The sequence below is a fragment of the Macaca fascicularis genome, chromosome 2 (assembly GCF_037993035.2).
Source record: "Macaca fascicularis isolate 582-1 chromosome 2, T2T-MFA8v1.1".
Lineage (NCBI taxonomy): Eukaryota > Metazoa > Chordata > Mammalia > Primates > Cercopithecidae > Macaca > Macaca fascicularis.
Genome location: NC_088376.1, coordinates 168,828,507 through 168,847,681, shown reverse-complemented (window position 1 = coordinate 168,847,681; position 19,175 = coordinate 168,828,507). Strand labels below are relative to the sequence as shown.

The 19,175-nt window shown below is 40.9% G+C and overlaps 1 protein-coding gene across 50 annotated transcripts in view; it reads right to left on the bottom strand.

Moving 5' to 3' along the window:
- Positions 1-578: 578 nt before the first annotated feature.
- Positions 579-19,175, bottom strand: part of ZBTB20 (zinc finger and BTB domain containing 20) — an 813,376-nt gene continuing 794,779 nt past the window's right edge. For all 50 annotated transcript variants that reach the window (XM_074033403.1, XM_074033406.1, XM_074033411.1 and 47 more), the window contains 2 exons: positions 15,883-17,487; positions 579-5,050 (listed from right to left, as the gene is read on the bottom strand). In XM_074033403.1, the coding sequence (XP_073889504.1) occupies positions 4,629-5,050; positions 15,883-17,487 (2,027 nt within the window). In that variant the 3' untranslated portion in view covers positions 579-4,628. The remainder of the gene's footprint in view (positions 5,051-15,882; positions 17,488-19,175) is intronic.

Sequence of the window (19,175 nt, the reverse complement as noted above, 5' to 3'; positions counted from 1 at the left end):
ATTTCTGTGCTGAGAGAAAACGAGTTTTGGGCACGGGCAGAGCACAGACAGCTGGTGTGCTTGTGTGAGGGAAGTACATATAGCTCAAGGCTTTAGGATTGAATATGAAACAAACATACCTGGAGGAAAATTTTCTCTTTTCATTTTCAGAATTCACAAATTCTTACCGTTCATGGGTTGAAAAAGAGTATTTTTGGACCTTATAGAATATTTTGGTGATGCAAAATAAAACTCTTATGACTTTTAAATACAGCAAACCCAAGTCTTTCTAAGGCCAAGAGCTACTGTGACCTCTAAGATGACTAGGAATGAACTGAGGCTAGAATATGAGCAGGAAACTATCCAGCACACTTAATCATGGCACAAATGGATTCAAAGCATTAGGAATTTGGGAAGAGAACAGTCTATAAGACTGTTATTAGGAGCTAAAGTTTACCACTCAATTAAAATATACAGGAAACCATTTTGATACAGAGATTTTCATTTCAGATTTTTTTTTTTTTTTTTTTTTTTTTGCTTAGCTTGTTTCTCAGTTTTCCCCCTGTGTAGAGTTCTATCAGATCCATGTATTCCAATTATTTTCTTTTTCAGGATTATATTTCACACAGTTGGGGGCCTTTTTTGTACAAATGTTGGCATTTAATAAGGAAAAATTGCCTATGATGCTGAGATAATACCAATGTTTTTAGTGCTAGAAAATATTATTTTTTATAACCATATCTAAATATCTTGAGATAAAAATTCCCCTTTGACTTTTTTTCCTTTCCCTTGTTTGGCAAATTCCATTATAAAATTATAAATTGCTAAAAAGTGTCCTTTCCATACTAGTTCTTCTTCCTTGTACTCATCCTAAGAAGTCTTAAATCTGGAACATTTGCTTTTATCTTATCTATCTGTTTCCTGGCTACTAGAAAGAAATTTTTTTTTAGCACTGATATCACCCTACCATGAAGTTCCAAATGTAAGATGACTGTAGGACTTGAAACAAAAAAAATTAAAAATATCCACACTCATTCTCTCATTTTGAAGCAAATGTCTTTCCCTATTTCTAAAGATATTTGTGATTGTTTAACTTAAAAGTGAGAACTGACAATCTGAAAGCATCTCCATCCTTTTGAAACAGGTCCAGATTGGTTTATTTCCTAAAATGTCACTTTGGAAAGTGGCCATTTGATGGGCCAGGAACATAGCAATAAACAACTACCTCTTTGCTCCTCCAGATTAGATCTCCCACTCCAATCCAGCTTCTTCCTCTTTCCACAAAATAATTTGTCAACTATTTTACAATGTGACATGTTTGGGAAGGATAAACATACAGTAGGAATATGTCTACTGCTATGCAAACCTGGCTGGTCCATTTTGTCATGGACTACAATGATTATATCACCTCATTAAGAATTCTTTAGGGATCCTCCACCCCCTCTCCCCCCCCTTTTTTTAAAGAGACACTTCCTTTACAGGGAAAGGATGATAGTCTCCTCAGGGTTTCAAGTCACCTGCAGCTTTTTTCTCTACATGTTCTACCAAAAGAAAAGGTGGATTCTAACCCAATTGCTTAGCATTTTACATGGCAAATCAGCATTAAGGCAAATGGGTCTATCTCAGATTTGAGAAACAGAAAGCTACATGTGGCCCATAATGGCACCTAAGATCAACTTTTCAGGAGGTATTAGTGAAAATTCTTCCTACTTTGCTAAATTTGAACAAAGACACTTTCAAGTCTACTACTGTTAAACAGTTAAACATATTTTAAAGTGGCTTTTGGCCTTCTTTCATTTGTAACATGTATTGAGTGATTTCATGTCATTATCTTCTAGCTTTGAGTTTTTTTTCTTAAGGTCAATCTTCTCTTTTTATTTTATGGGTGGAATCACTTGTTTTCCAAAATATCAAAACAATTCCATGACATAGTTAATTAACTAATGCTCCCTCTATTGGTGGTAAGTGGAAATATTAGTTTTACAACACTGATATTTTAAAAAGCAAAATTAGCAATAGAAAAATGAACTTACTTTATTTTGGAAGCTGTTCCTTACTAACTGTTAAAACAGGTCAGTTTTGGACACACAGTTCTTGGTAGGACTCCTCTTAGAAATCACAATAGGTTATACTCAATAGTCAGTTAACCACCCAAATGTACATTAAAACTTCTAGCAAAATATCCACTGAATTAAGCACTGTGGGACCAAATCAAACTCACAAACACTTCAGTTACACTAACCTTACTAAGCGTCACAAAGAACTTATGAAAAAGATCCAAGTTAACCAAATGTCTGAAATATATGAATAAAACCAATTTAGTCATTACAGAGTTGTTTGTGTTGGAAGATTTTCCCTCGTTTGCTGCACAGTTTTTGTAAATAAAATGCTGACAGGAAAATTAGAAGGAAAATTAAATTAAAATGTAATGTAATTTTGAAACTAAAATACTCTCTCCTTTCTTCTTTTTAAAACTGTAGTTTGGTGTTTTGCTTTGTTTAAAGATTTGCTTTCCCCTAAGTGTGTTAAAATATGCCCAGCAATGAAATCACTTTGGGAGTTTTAGCTAGGTTTAAGAAATCCTAAATTTGAGCTGGAATCCCTTCAGGACACTGTCTATAATGAAAATATCTCTATTATAATACCTTGATCAGGACCGAGGAGAGAAATCCCAACTAGGAAGAGAGAGTGGCATCTGGTATGATGCAATAGATTGGTGGTCTTTTGAGTGGTGGATGTTGGCATCTGGGAATTTTTAAATTTCCCTAAACCCTCTCTAAGAAGCAAGGGTTAATTAGTCATCTGAAGAATGATCATCTTATTTAGCCCTCTTAACCATGGTGGAAATAGTCAGAAGGTGATATTTGAAAGGAAAAAAGTGATTTTGGCATCAATGCATCTTGAACTGTAACAGGCTTCTCATAATGATGCTCTTTGCTGTTGGGAAGGGTGAGGAGCTATGGCAGAGTTTTGTGAACTCCTCTTCCTGGCTGATCACAAAAGAAAAGATCCCATTTATCAAGACTTCTAGACCACTAGTGTTTCACCAAGAAAAAAAGTAAAGTCAATAGAAATTCTAGAATTGTAAGATCTCAATGAAATTTTGGAGAAGCAAGCAATCTCTGAAAGATAAAGTCTCTTCCATGAAAAAGAACAGAATTCTAGATGGATCAGTTGAAAAAAATTATTCAGTGGGGCAACTTAAGCTTGCTAAAGTCAAAGAACTACATATCAAAATACAAAGCAGCAATTCAAATTACAGCAGGGATGGGCTGGCCACAGAGGCCCTCATCAACCCAGGCAATACTTAAAATAATAAAAATTAAGAAACATTAAAAAAAATATGAAGAAAATATCCTTCCTCTCTTTCAAATATAACTATAGTTGCCTTTTATTCTTTCTATCTGGAAGCAGTATCGCTAACCTTAACAGTCTTGACTTACCAAAAAATATATATATGTGTGTGAAATAAAATAAAAGAGAAGGAATTGGTGGCAGTGTATGCAAAACCAAAATGAAAAAAAATTACTTTTAACAATTTCACTTTTTTTGTTTTTTTTTTTACACAAATACTGTTGTAAATATATTAAAAAAATCAGCATTCTATCTGGTAAACGTCACTTTTGCCCCTCTATAAAATTTTGAATTAAAAAAGCCTCAAGAACTTTTTATTGTTCCCCCCCACCCTCCATTTCTCTTTCTTTTTCTCTTCCACAAGAATATATCCTGACACTTTTTTTTTTTTTTGCAAAGATTGTTGGAAATAATCCTTCTCTTGTACCTAGAAACATAGGTGCACATTTCTGATATCTTTGTTTTATCCGCATTCCTGCCTTTCATGAAAGTCCCTCTTGATTGTGCTGAGGCTGTGGCTCAGCGAAGACACTGAATAAATACGATAGCCACTGTTGCTTGTTGCTTGTCCAAGTCTTCCTGGCTTCTGCTGCAAGAGGGGGATATGGAGAAGGTGGGCCAGGGTGTGTGGACCCGGGCAGAATCTGGGGGAGAAGCCTGCCATTCGTCTTTCTTTCCCACACCACCGAACCCACTGCCCTTCCCACCCCCACAGCCCTTTTATGAAATCAGACAACGTGGTAGGTGGAAAACAGCAGGGCCTTTCCTCTGGGTTTTCAACCAGAAGTGATATTCCACAGTTTTAACTGGTTACTGTGAAGTCCAAGCGGCCAGAATTGTGAAAATGTCCACTGAAACACTGCAAGCGGTGTACTTAAAGACAGTAGGCCTTTTAGATTTTGTTATATATTTTTTGTAGTGCTCTTCACAAGTGGAAATTTTTTTTTTTTTTTTTTTTACTTTTTTTTAAAAGATTTTTTTGTAAAGAAGGGTTGTATTTAGAGGCCAGTAGCTAGAGATCCAACCAGTGGACCTCTTGAAGCACTACCAGGCCTTAAGGCCACCATCCGAGGGAGACTGGGAAAACTATTATTCACCCAAGCCTCCGGAAATGTAATGTACCAGCAGGCAAAAAACAGTTCTTCATGTAGTACAAAAGGAAACGAAACAAAAACAAAAACAGAAAGTAAAAATGAAACCAAAACATTTCTTAAATTCTAGTGCCATAGCTTTTTTGTTTGTTTGCTTTTTGTTGTTGTTTTGTTTTGTTCATAAGAAAGAGAGAAAGATACTACTTATCCGTCAGACACATGCATCCTCATGTGGTCGTTGAACTGCTCGATTTGGTCAAACTTTGCTGGGCAGACGGAGCAGACGTAAGTGGTCCCCTCCGTGCAGGCCACCACGCCTGGGGGGCCAGCGCGGGCACCTGGGGGTGTGCCTGCAGGGGGGGTCCCATTGCTGGCACTGTGCAGGGCCACGTGTCGCTCCAGGAGGGTCTTGTGAGAGAACTTCTTTTTGCAGATGTAGCACTCGTAGGACTTCTCTCCCCGGTGGAGGCGCATGTGCACGTTGAGGGAGCTCTTCTGGGTGAAGCGCTTGTTGCAGATACTACACTGGTATGCCCTCACTCCTGTGTGTGTCACCATGTGCTTGATAAGGTAATCCTTTAAGGAGAAGGAGCGCCAACAGATGCTGCATTGGTGGGGCTTCTCACCTGTTGATGTAGGAAGAGACAGCAAGCAGGACAGAGCGAGATATAGCAAGGGATGGAGAACGAAGGAGAGAAAAACAAGACAACAAAAAAGAAAAACAAAACAATTAAAAAATAAAATCTGATTGCTTAATGGATCATCCTTGATTGAAAAGTCCAGGTCCTGCTAGCCTCTCATGTGCAGAGAAATTTTGCTTTATGGGGATGCCGGGACAGTTTTGTTTTCCATTTCCCTATGCCATAAAATGGCTTTCTTGGAAAGCTACCAGATATTCCCCACTAAAAGTCTTCAAAGTCACTCTGTGGAAAAGGGAGGGCTACTTTTCAAGGGGGTCACTTTCAGTGTCCTGATTAGGGGATTTAGTGTTTCCCATTAACATTATCAAACAAATATAAGAAATAAAAGAGAAGAAAGACCTCTGGAGACATGGGGTGCTCTAGAATCCTTGAGAACTAAGGATATTGGTCACTATAGCTTGGTTCCTTGGGGAAAATCCCCACTTCTAGTAGTCTGTCTTATAAATACATCTATGTGTTGATTGCGAGTTTTGAAAATATTTGCCAACATAGGAACAAGTCATTTTGAAGAGTTATACTTTCAAGTTTATCTACTTTAGACAGAAATCTTCCTAACATGTAACTTAAGGGTTAATTGTCTATTCTCTATTGACTGTACTGAGCTGCAGGCTGGCCTCATCGGGTGTAGAGGCTGAGTAGGCAGTGGGCAACATGATGATATCAGACTCAAATGGTCCTATTCAAATCTGGGCACCAACACTCTACACACCACTCTGACAAATCACCAAATGCCTCTGAGGTATATAGTCCTACTTACCTCATTGTGCTGGTGTTGACATAAAATACATATGAAATCACTTTGCAGACCACCAAGAGCAGTGTGGGAATACATGCATGGTATTCTTATTACAAGGATACCTCCCACCCCCATTAAATGCTTCCATATGCATTTTGAACTCTTGGGTCAATTTTTAAAATAGTTTTCCTGCATCCTCCTTTGCTCTCAGCCTGTTGGCAGAAACCCTTGTTTCTCCTCATTTTACTGCTTTGGTTTGGCTTAGAAACCAAATGATCAAGTTTGTTACAAACAGTAAGGTAAGTAATAATACTCAGTCACTTAATGACCACATGAGGTATTCTTAAAGTACATGGGCCTGTGGCATCTCTTTAAGAAAATTACTTAAAGACTTATTTTCTTTGTGCTGTTTGGTCTGAGCTCTGCTCCTGACAGGTGAGATGAACTGCGTATTTGGTCGATCTCTCACTTCATTCCTGATTGCCCAGTATAGGCCCTTGCCTCAGAGAAAAAAGTCCTTCTTCCATATATTCTTTCATGATCCAAACTAAAACCCAAAGCCTCTGAAACTCCTTAGGGCAACACTGCAACATTCGAACTATGCATCAAGGTAAGAAATCTTTTAAAATTTGAGCTAACTTCCATTTAAAATATATGCCTTGGCTGTTTTTCCTTTTTTCCCCATTAAGAAACAGAAGAGCTTTGATGTGTCATGGTAATAGCAGCAATGAAAACAATCGCCATGTATTGAGTGCTGACTATGTAGCAGGGTTGGTATTAAGTGCTGTATGTTCATGATCCATTTTACTAAACTTTTTTTCATCAGGAATTTTTTTTGTTGTTGTGTTTTCAAACATAAACAGATATGTTTTGAAGCACACTGACCAGACAGTATGATGCATAAGATCACAGGGTTAGAAGAGAATTCTACTTTTAGATTAGAACAGGAAAGTTTAGGGAAGCCTCATTGCTAATAATCTCAATTTGCTGAAGACTTCAGTCTATGCACAGTGTTTACATTGGTACTTTTTTTTTTTTTTTTTTTGAAGTAAGACATTCCCTAAGAGAGACAGTCATGCATGTTTTTAGCCGAAACATTTCTGTCAGCTGTAAACATGCTTGGAAGTCAACTGGTCTTTGCTATCCTCCTGCTTTCAGACAATTTATAGAGGCTATGATGGGCTGGCCAACTATCATTTAAAATGTGTCTACCTGTCACCTTTTATGGGAAACGTGCCTTAAACTGCAGATGGTATTTTGGCTGCTAGGAAGTTGAAACTTCATCTATGTTAAAATGCTCTGCTGTTTGAAACTTTCACCTTCTGTGTGTTTTTCCTCGAGGCAAGGTCACTGATGAAGCCTTTTTATTTTCACACTCTTCTAATGTGTCTATAAATTGATTCTTCACAGTTGTCATGTTTCTCTCCATAGCATATATAGGTATGCTGTTTGTGTGCATGTAGTATTGGCTCTACCATTAATTACCCATGTGATCCGGGGCTTTTTAAGTGTTTTCATCTCTCTGGGTTTGTTTCATTTTCCGTTTGTGAGGAGTTGGACCAGGCACTTGCCACATGGTCCTTTGTGGATTTAGCGGTCCTCAGTCCATGGTGGACCACAAACCCTGAGAACTCTAGTCCTGGCCTTGTCAGTGAATGACCCGAGGGCAACCTGCTTAGTCACTGAATGCATTACCAGTCCTACATTTTAAATGAGACAAAGTATCCTGTTCCCTTCCCTGCCACAGAACAATGGTATGTTATTTAATAAACAGAAATGTTTGCAAAGTACTTGGGAGCTCCTTAGAGGAAGGTGCTGTCTATAATTATTGAGGTGCTGTGATGGTGGAGTGTAGGTATTTCAGAAACTGTTTTACTAAATGGGGTATATTTTCAGATTAGTGAGGTGCTCACAACCTTCACTTCTGTATGAATTTGAAACGCAGTCACTCAGCAGGAATGAATGATTGTGTTTTAAGAAAAAATTTTTCCCATGATTTTCTTGTGTATTACTTACAGCAATCCCAAAATGGTTTTAGATATTATACAAAAAATGGATGAGTTCTGTTGATTGTTGCTCTCCAGGTAAAGAAACAAAAAGTGAAGATAAATGGTCAGAGATGGCTTTCCAGGTTTAAGCCTACGGTTAGGAATGAGAAGTCTGATTTGTCAGAAGGGGACACAAAGCAAAAAGTGGATACTTGAATTATAACATCAAGGGGAAGGTCATATAAGTTCCTTCACTTTAAAATGATCCCTTTGGGCCTATACAGATGTAGGAGTCAGATATGAATTCCATTTCCTTGGCTGAGTGACTTGGGCCTGTCATTTAACCTCTATAAGCCTCAGTTTCCTTATCTATAACTTGAGAATAATCTAGTAAGTACCTGTTTTGTGAAGGTGTTTTGAAAATGGAAGAGATAAAGCACTTAGTACAGAGCATGTGGTCATTTTAAGAAAAATTAAACTGTTCCATTTATCACAAAGGAACCAAGGATAAATGAAACCAACTGCGAAATGACTTGCATGGCATATGGAAGTCAATCCTGAATTTTTAAAACATTATTTCAGATAATCAATAAAACAAGTGATTATATTGCAGCTATGTAATTCAGAGTTGGGGTATAGTCGACTCTCTCAATTACATATGTGAATGGCAAGAAGTGGCCTATGGATACAATGTCAGCACAGAGCACAGAGGATTTCCTAGGAAACCCGCAACGGAGCACTGGAGGCACAGAAACCAAACAGCAAGGGAGGAAACTGAGGGGGAGGCAGTGCCCTTTACTGCCTTGCCAATGGTGTTGGGCATGGTAAAAATACACATTTTTCTCAATTTTTCAATGCCTGCTCATCACCTTCTTCTCATGAACCAGCTCTGACACTTAATCTACTATGACTGAAAAGTGAAAAAAAAAGAGGAAGAACGATACTGCTTAGGTTAGAAGATGCAGAGCGTTCTGCCTGAAGCTCAGAAAGTTCAGGTAAAAGCCATCCTAATGGGTAAAGACACCCAACTTTGAATAGGAACCTCTTGCACTGGGGGCTCAACAAGAACCCACTTATTCTACTGATTTTTTTCCCCTCATTTTAACCAAGGCTTCTCCTGAGCTGTGAAAAGGACAATGAATGCTGTTATCAGGAGATTTTTCAGAAGCACTGTTCCTACCTAACTCTCCTGTTCTCTCTGCCTCCCCATCATTTGCCCTAGTACAATGCCTTCCTCTTTCGTGAGTATAGTGACGGGTCAAAAAACCAAGACAGGGTGCTTGATGAGACAGCAGGCAGCAGGAAGGAGAAGAAAGAGGAGAAGGTGGGTAGTGGAAGATGGCCACTGGTGAGGAGAGCAGAAGGAATAATTGAAAGTGCAGGTCCTCTGAATGGGGAACATCGAGACTGGACCAGAAAATGGGGTACGTTCCAGATTAACAATGGAAGTACATTCAGATGGAATCATATGGAGCTTTTACTGGTTGCAGAGTGTAGTCTCCACCAAGAGACGTCTGTTTAAAAGAGGACCCACGTGGTCGGGTGCCGTGGCTCACGCCTGTAATCCCTGTACTTTGGGTGGCTGAGGCAGGTGGATCACCTGAGGTCAGGAGGCTGAGACCAGCCTGACCAACATGGTGAAACCCCATCTCTACTAAAAATACAAAAAAAATTAGCTGGGTGTGGTGGTGGGTGCCTGTAATCCCTCCCAGCTACTCAGGAGGCTGAGGCAGGAGAATCACTTGAATCCGGGAGGTGGAGGTTTCAGTGAGCAGAGATGGCACCACTGCACTCCAGCCTGGGGGACATAGTGAGACTCTGTCTCAAAAAAATGGGGGGCCCACACACCTGAGATATCAGTGGTGTGATTGCCTGCCAGCCTTTCTGTTCATTCCCTGGGATGTGATCCTGTTGCCAGCTTGGACTGCGAGGCTAAGAGGGACTGCCTATTGGGAATATGCTGCATTCACAAAATATCTGTGGTTTCAGTGACAACTAAGATATTTTAGTTTTAAGCAGAACTTTGGAGCGTTTCATACATGTTACTTGACTTTTCTTACAATTTTGTGAATAGAATGGATATTAACATCCCCAGAAAATAGCATCTCCAATTAGAGAGTTGTACTAACATCTTGAAGGTCACCTAAGAAGTCAGTAACACCTGAGAGTATAAAATACTAGCCCAACCAGATTATCTTCCTCTCCCCTGTTAACAATTCTTTGTTCTCTGGATTATGCTGCAAAATGTATGATGCTACTATAACACATATTAATGGCTTTGACAGTTTTACAGCATTCATAATTAAGTGTTTTCACATAAATTATGTTATTCAATTCACAGAGCAATCACGTAAAGTAAGTACTACAGATCTGAAAAACTGAGGCTCAGCTTGGTTATAGAACTTACCCAAAGTCACTCAGTCAGAAAGTGGTAATATCATGGCTTTCTCACTCCAAACCTTATACTTGTTCCTTTACACCCACTGGCTTGATATAATTAATAGTTCAAGCTCCATATGGGGATTAACACATTATCTTCGTATGACTATTATGGCCCAATCGCCAACATTGTTATGCTACTATTGTTACTATGTCTATTTACATTGAATTCATGGCTGAAATAGCTGATCTTCTCAAAGCAATAAGCAAAATTACCATATGTGCAGAGGATACCAATGGGCTAAAAACAGTCATCAATGAATGGGCTGTTGATAATATGATTCAGAAAACGCCAAAACACTTATCTTTTATGGGTAAAAAAACCCACAAAAGTGTGAAGACAGATATACGTACAATGTATTCTCTAGCAAATAAAAAAGAGAAAAAACAAATTTAAAAGTCTTGCTATGAAAAGAATGTATCTGTGTATAAGTCCCTTGAATTAAATTCTCCTGGAAAGCATGTTCACATTTTAAAATTTTCTTTTATTTATTTTATTTCAATGGTTTTTGGAGACCAGGTGGTTTCTGGTGAATGTGCAAATTCCCCAAATGAATGGGCATATGAAAGTGTGATATACATGTGTATATACATGTGTGAAATGTATGTCTCTGTGTGTGTGTGTTTCTGCTGTCACAGAGCTTACATTCTAAGGGGAAAGTGTTAAGCTAATACATGAAGATATAAATAATACAAGTCAGTACTGCTAAATACCAGAAGGGATACATTTGCCCTGTGACCTATGTAATTTGGAAAACTCAACTTATCTCTTACATGTGATTAGTTTCTGTGATATAATTTATCCACTACAAAATCAAGCTTTGATCCACAATTTTGATTTACTTTTTCTAAACAGATTCTTAGTAGTCGAATTTTTAAAAATAATGTTATGTAACAAAAGCAACCTGATGCCATCCTTCTAATTACCCAGGCTCACCTCTCTAGGGGATTGATTCTCAACTTCAGCATGAACCAGGGCTTGTTACAGATTGCTGGGCTCCATCGCCTGAGTTTCTGATTCAGGATGTCTGGGGCGGGGGTGAAGGGTGGGGGAACATAATCTGCATGCTGCTAGTGTGGGGATCATGCTGCTCCAGGGTTATCTTTGAATTTTCCCTATTGCTTGCCTTCCATATCCACGTTGACACTAAGGCTTATCCTTCTTATATTCTCTGTCTTTCCCTTTCATTTCCATTCCTTTATTTGACTTCTGCTTTTTTCTCTTGATGGAAGGGGGTAGAGGTGAACACTGCTTTGCTCCCTGACAGGATGGTTTGTGTTATCTTTGGTTTTTTTCCTCTAATTCTGTTGCTTTCAAACATGCCCTTAACTCTTAGTTTCCTTTCTCACAACTTTTATGCAGCTGCAGTAGGTGAATGAAAGAAACTCCTAGAGACAAGGAAGTCCTCTGTGGTTTTTTTTAGCAGTGGATAAAGATTGGTTAGGTGAGGAATTTTCATTTTTACTGTTATAAAAATTGTTAAGGAATAAGAAAATTCTTTTATGAAGAACATTCAAGAGCAATCTAAGGAGTATAAAGTAGTTCCGGTGTTTAAATTCCAAAGAGGAAGGACACATGTCAAGCGTGTATTATTCAGAGACAGGAAATAGAGCACAGCAACTCAGTGTCTCCTGGGTACTAGGGGCGAAAAGTAATAATTGATGAGGATTTTTTATTTTTCTAATTAAGTAACACTTTGCCTCTTCTGAAAAGCTCTCATATGCATCATACGTTTACATCAGAAGGCAGGAAAAAATCATTTTTATTTTAAAGTCAAAGAAACAGAGGGTTGTGAAATTAACTGACTTGTTGAAGGACACACAGCCATTTAGAGGAAACAAAACTGGATCCAAATCATCTAATTCCAGTACAATCGTCTTTCATTTGTGCCTCTACTTTAAATTTTTGTGTTATAATCACTATGAAATATACTTTACAACTAAAGCTTCCTTGATTCTTAAAGGTAGAGCTTAGCTCCAAAGTCAATATGACGGACTACTTCTTTGTCTCAAACACATTTTTTTTTTTTTTTTTTTGAGACAGAGTCCTGCTATGTTGCCCGGGGTGGAGTACAGTGGTGTGATCTCCGCTCACTGCAACCTCTGCCTCCTGGGCTCAAGTGATCTTCCCACTTCAGCCTCCCAAGTAGCTGGAACTATAGGTATGCAGCACCATGCCTGGCTAATTTTTAAAGTTTTTGTAGAGCTGGCATCTTTCCAAGTTGTCCAGGCTGGTCTCAAACTCCTGGGCTCAAGTGATCCTCCCACCTTTACCTCCCAAAGTGCTGGAATTACAGGCGTGAGCCACCATGCCTGGCCCCAAACACTCTTTTCATGAATGTGGATCATTAACATAGAGCAGTACAAGATTTTAACTGGACTCTGAATCTTAGAATTGATTCTCTTCAGTTTTTTTTTTTTTTTTTTTTTTTAAGAGATGGGTACCAGGTTGGCCTCGAAACTCCTGGGCTCAAGCAGTCTTCCCGCCTCAGCCTCCTGAGTATCTGGGACTATTGGTGTGTACCATCACACACAATTTATCTCTGCAGTCGTTGAAAGCAACTACCATCTATATTAAACTTTGGAGTTACTGAATTGCTAAGACAGTTACTCTGCAGGTCTATTGGTTTGCATAGTAGCTGTGATGGAGAGAACCCAAATGTCTTTCTTTTTAACTTTGTCAAGCTATTCTTTCTTTTTAGGATTCTTTTTAGTTAGAGTATGGGTGGGAACACAGAGTCCAACCCTACTCTTACGAGTATCCCCATGCTCCCTAGAACCTTTTTATATTAACATTTGGACTTTTTGCTTTGAATTTTTATCACTTCCACTGGGCTCTTGTAAAGTTTTGAGGTTCCATTTTTTTATGTTTTCCCCAGAAATTGAAAAGCTCACATTTGGAAATGTGAGCTACAACGAACCCAGGTCTTGAATTATTTCCACATGTTCTGGCTGTCTTGCTTTTTGAAAATCTAGACCAATTGTTCTAAAACTTTGTTAGGTTAGGGGATCCTTCACTTAGACAAAAGTCTTGAAAGACCGATAGGATTTCCAAACTGCCACTGCCAAATAATTCTGGAATGACAGGGAAGAGCATTACTTCTTTTAAATTAGGGGCCTGATTGATATATGCACATTATTATTTTCAGGTGGGGCTATATTATACACACCATTACAATAACATTCATAATTTACTAAGGATGTTCATAATTTACTAGAAGACTGAGGTTCACACTTTAAGCATAACTCAGATTTATAAAATGACTCTACCTATAGCTTTTGCATCTATAATGTCTGAGTGCACAAATCCTTTGTTGGTTTTCTCATGTCCAAATCTAGTTATCTCAGCTAACCACAGAATCTTTGGTGAATCCATTGGAGAAATGTATTTATACATCAAAAAGATATTTTTTGGTAGTACACTGAAAATTTTATGTTGCAAATTTAAAGACTTACCTTAGTATGTGATCTAACGGCATGTGTGAACTTTGTATCTGATAGGTCTACTTGAAGAGCCGTACAGAGGGAAGAGTAGATATGTTTATGGATCCAAGACCAGCAAAGTCAAGTCTGGCTAAGGAGATACTTTCAAATGGTCCTTCCTATACCCCTCCCCCCAAGTTCCTTAATTTAATGGCTTATACATCAGCTATCCGGGGGAGGAAAGGATATAAACTATGTGATAACACTCTATAAATAATAAGTTGCTACAAAATAAAAACATTACTATTTGATTACTTCACCTAACAATGGTGATACCTAAACCATATGGAAAATTTATTGTGATTGACCTCAGGTCATTAGCACATTCACATTTCTCCCTATAAATACACATACCGACTTACCACTACCCAAATTTCTTCCTAAATTCAGTAGTGAGTCACTTTGTTTATTTGGAAGTGTGAATACTGTACTCTTTAAAAACTGATTCTCATAAAAGTACACACATTAATTTACATAATGTCCTGACTTACACTGCAAAGAAGGCAAAGTTTATCTTAAGTAATGTTCTATTTGAGTTGTACAATTCCATGTTTGATGCCTTGTCTCCATCTCTGTTGCTTCCTTTCCCTTCAGTCCCCAATCTAAACTTTGCTGTTTTATGTCCTGTCTCTTGGATTCCTACTACTTGACCTGAGAAACAAGGTTGTTTTGAGAAACTAATTTGTTTTCATGTATCAGAATTCGAGTATGTAACTTTTCCCTGGTAAATTATGTGTCATTTAATAAGGGTATTCTGAGGTCAGGCACAGTGGCTTGTGCCTGTAATCTCAGAACTTTGGGAGGTTGAGGCAGGCAGATGGCTTGAGCTCAGGAGTTTGAGACCAGCTTGGGCAACATGGTGAAACCCTGTCTCTACAAAAAATAAAAAAGTTAAACGGCCGTGGTGGCATGTGCCTGTAGACTCAGCTACTTGGGAGGCTGAAGTGGGAGGACTGCTTCAGTCCAGGAGGTTGAGGCTGCAGTGATCCGAGATCATGCTACTGCACTCCAGCCTAGGTGACAGAGTAAAACCTTGTCTCACCAAAAAAAAAAAAAAAAAAAAAAAAAAAAAAAAGAATTTCAAATATAATGATCATCAATGTTGCAGGTATTCTTAGGTCCAAGAGAATCTAGGTGAAATCAAAATTGTTTAGGTACTCACTTATATGGAGGCACATCCATGGAATGCCCAATTCTATGGGAATTCCGTATCTCTGTCCCATTATGGAGCTAAGGAAAAGGACTGGCTGAGAGATCAGGAGATCTTAGCTCTGGAATCACAGAATCTAGGGATGAAACACAATCTTGCCCATCTTGATGACTGAATCCTAGGTACAAAATCCCTAAAAATGTTCATCCATTTTCTCCTTGAATGCCTCTAATTACAGAAACTCACTCCATATAAAGGCAGTCTATCTGATATTAGAACAGGTCTGATTGTTAACAAAATTTTTCTTTTGTTTTGTGGAAAGAATCTCCTGATAGCATCTAATCACTGGTCTAGTTCTACCTTTTGGAGCCAAACTATACAAACTGGACATCTGCTCCTCTTAACCATCTTAATAATAGCTACCACTTATAGAGCACTTATTATGTGCTAGGAAATACCCTAAAGACTTCACATGTAGTAATTTATTCTCAAAACAGCACTATAAGGAAGGTGTATGACGCTTATTCTTATTTTATATGCAAGGAAACTGAAGTACAGAAAAGTTAAGTAATTTTTCCAAGGTGACAAGGTTTAGTAGTGGCTAAGGCCAAATTTAAAGCCAGGCCATCTGGCTCTGGAGCTCCAGCTCTTCCTGACTACAATATGCTGCCTCTGAAACAGAAATACTTGAATATGGCTTATATGATGCCCGGAGTCTTCTCTTCTGCCGTCTGGACATCCCTAGGACATCCCTTCTCCATAAAGGATTTCTGTGATGGTGTCTCTTGGTGGCAGGGTGCTTTGTTCTTATGATGGGAGGAACACAGTTGGGGCTTCTAGAAGAGGCTTGTGGTGGGGTCAGTTTAAAATCTGAAAGATGATCCCAGACCTTCCCTTCTACCTGCCCTCCCACAGCCCCCTCAGCCCCTGCTGCCAGGCCTCCAGGTGGGGTGGCACTCACCTGTGTGTACGAACATGTGCTTGACGTAGTTCTGTTTGGCGGTGAAAGTCTTGTTGCAGAGAGTGCACTCATAAGGCTTTTTTTCGCCTTGCCCACTGGCTGTGCTGTGGCCTGCGGATGAGGCCAGGGGCTGTGGCGCTGGCAGCTGTGCAGTAAAGGTCGACAGGCCGGGCTGGGACACTGTCACAAACTGGGTCTGCTGGCCTGCCAGGGGCTGTGGCAGGCTGAAGAGGAAAGGCTTGGGGCCACTGCCCGCGGGCTGGGTAGTGAAGAGGGCTGGCAGGTAGGTGTTGCCAGCTGTGCCAATGACCTGTGTGTTGCTGGTCAAGGTCAGAGGCATCCTCAGGTTGCTGGTGAGAGTTTCTGTCTGGCGTAAGTAGAGCTGGGTACTTGGCAATGGCTGCCCGATGGACGTGTTGACCGAAGGCTGTTGCAGGACGCTCTTGTCGGAGCTGTTGCTGACAGTGATAACAGTGTTGTCCATCTCCACTTCATTGCTTCTCTCCGGAGAGGAAGCACCTGTTTCTAGCTGGTTTGGCTGCGGGCCACCCTCGGCAGGAGCTTCTGCAGCCTGCTCAGGTTGGGCGGGTTCAGCCTGGCCGTCCCGCGCCGCCCCAGGCCCAAACTGCTGCTCCACCGAGTCAGGCTCGGTGCCTATGGAGGAGCTGACGCCCGAGTCGAAGCTTTCACCTTTGGGCTCACTCTCGGTGCCCTCGGCCTGGTCTGTGTCTTCCGTGCACTCCTCGGATTCGTTGCGCTCCAGGATCTGCACCCTTTGCTGCCCGTAGTAGTCGTAATCGTCCTCCATCTCCTGCTTGATGTGGATGTTGCCCACTAGGGTCTGGATGCGCACAGGCCGGGGCTGCTTGCGGCAGTGCGTGGTCTCAGGGGTGGTGGACAGGTAGCGCTCCATCTGCTGCGAGCGCTCATGGATGCGTGTGATCCAGCTGGGGTCTTCCATGTGGTGGTCGCGGGGCAGGCCGAGTGCAGTCTCGTGGTGGCTGACCACTGCACCGCTGTAAAAAGAGCGCTCCCCGCTGCCATTCTGCATGGAGCACGCGTAGAGTGCCGAGTAGATCCTGTCCACGCTGTGCTGTGGGTGGCTCTGCAGGTAGCCCGACTCCGTGTCGCTGCTTTGCCCTGACGTGCCTGACTCGGGAGTGCCCCGCGGCGTGTCCTGGCCCGAGTCTTGGATCCCCGGGAACACATCGCCCACGTTCTGTGACACGATGCGCGTGCACTCGTCGATGACTGTTTTGATCTGCAGGATGCTGGCGGCCGTGAGGATCTGCAGAGCTTCCGACTGCGAGACCCGTAGCACGCCGCTGTACATGAAGTCAATGAGCTTTTGCACTGACTGCACTGACACCACCGACGGGATCTCGATATCGCTGTAGCCAAGCAGCAGTTTGTCCTGGAAGAAAGGGCTGCCGGCTGCCAGCACGCAGCGGTGTGCGCGCAGCATGCTCCCGTGGATGCGCACCGTTACGTCACAGAAGTGGCCACGGTTGCGCTGCTCGTTGAGGGTCTCGAGCACGGAATTGCTGAAGTTGTGAAGGTTGATGCTGTGAATGCGCTCGGTCATCCCCTTGCAACTGATGTCACCTGCAGCATGTCAACGCAGACACAAAACAGGCATGGGTCAGATCTAGCTGGCTGCATTCCTAGCACCTAGGTTTCAGGTGAGTAATGCTCATGGCTCCTAGAAGCACTGCCCTTACATACGCAAGCGGGGAGATGGACAGGCTGCGGCATACAAGCTGCAGGTACGATGGCCTGAGGGAAAAGGACCTTGAATTTTGCTCCAATTCCGGCCTTAGCGCCGCAGCCATTTTGGGTATCCATGTTAATTGCCCAGAGCTTCGGCTGAGTTAGAGTGGCCTAATAACCAGATGGTTTGCTTGCCTGCTATTCCTATAGCTTCAGCAAAAAACTGAAAGGCAAATGGAAGACTTGTTCTTATGGCACACTATACCTCCACTTTATTTTTATTTATGCATTTATTTACTTGCCTTCACTTTAGACAGGCCTAAGCCCAGATTCTTTGGGAGAGTTTACATTTCCCTCAACTTATCCAACTCCCTTATTTTATTCATACACAGTGACCATATTCATAGTTAACAAATAAACCTCCTTCCTATTAAGTCATATGGCATATTATCAAAACCCACACCATGTATGCAAAAATTCGTGAAAATTCAACCCAGACTAAGACGTCTACCAAACAGTCATGACCATGCTTTCCGGATGATGGATGGGCTACAGAAAGCAATCTGCTTGCTAAAGGGGCACTCCATGGCTGCTTTCTGTATCTACTCATTCTTCTTGTCATCTCTGACAACCTGTCTGAGCACTTTCTAGGGTGGTTGCATGTGATATGGAAGGTTTTCTGAATTTTCTGAGGCTTAATGAAGAAGGAATGTTAAAAAGGTCAGAGATGGCAGTTCTGACCCAGGAGACTAGAGTACATTGGCGATCATATTTATTATTCAAGCGGGGCACTTTCAAGAGTGAAAGGGAGCATTGTTAATAATTAGGCCAGGATAGCAGGACTAAACCAGAAGTGGGATATATGATCTCCTTGGGTAATAGGGTGCTTTATGTACTTGCCACAGCGAAGTATTAAACAGCTCCCAGGAGGAAGGCAACAGCTATGTGGAGGCTGTGGATAGCCTGACCCAGTGCCACCCCTATAACATAGGCTGTATGACAAGGGATAATATTGATAAGATTTGGATTCAGAATGAGAAAGAAAACAGGTGGCCACAGCAGATCTTAGGGCTTTTCTATTTTTCTAGCTCACCTCTCAAATGGCTCTAGAGAATTCCCCTGCAAATAATTATTCAATCAGATTCCCCATTCTGGCCTTTACAACTGAACAATCAGCTTGAGAAAGTGAAGTAAGTGGGCTTTCAAAACCAAATGGCCCAAGCACTGACTGTTGGCTTGTGACCCAAATCTCTCCATCTTGTGAGAAGCCACCTGAGAGGTGACAGCCTGCAGATAGGAAGAAGGCCTACCTCCTCGAACTCTGACAGAAGACTTGTTCAGGAAACTCAGTTCAATGAGCTTTTCTACCTTGCTTCACTCAATCACCCTCACATGGTATGAGCTTAACTTAATAAATGTTCAATAATACAATTTGCACTAATTTGTGTAAGAGCATTCTTTCTTGTTTTGACTCCATCAGGTCTGTTATGTGCCTAAAATATTGTATTAGGCTACAGATTCCATCGTTTTTACTTATATAAGACAAGTTCTCTTTGCCAGATTAAAGAATTAAGGTGAATCCC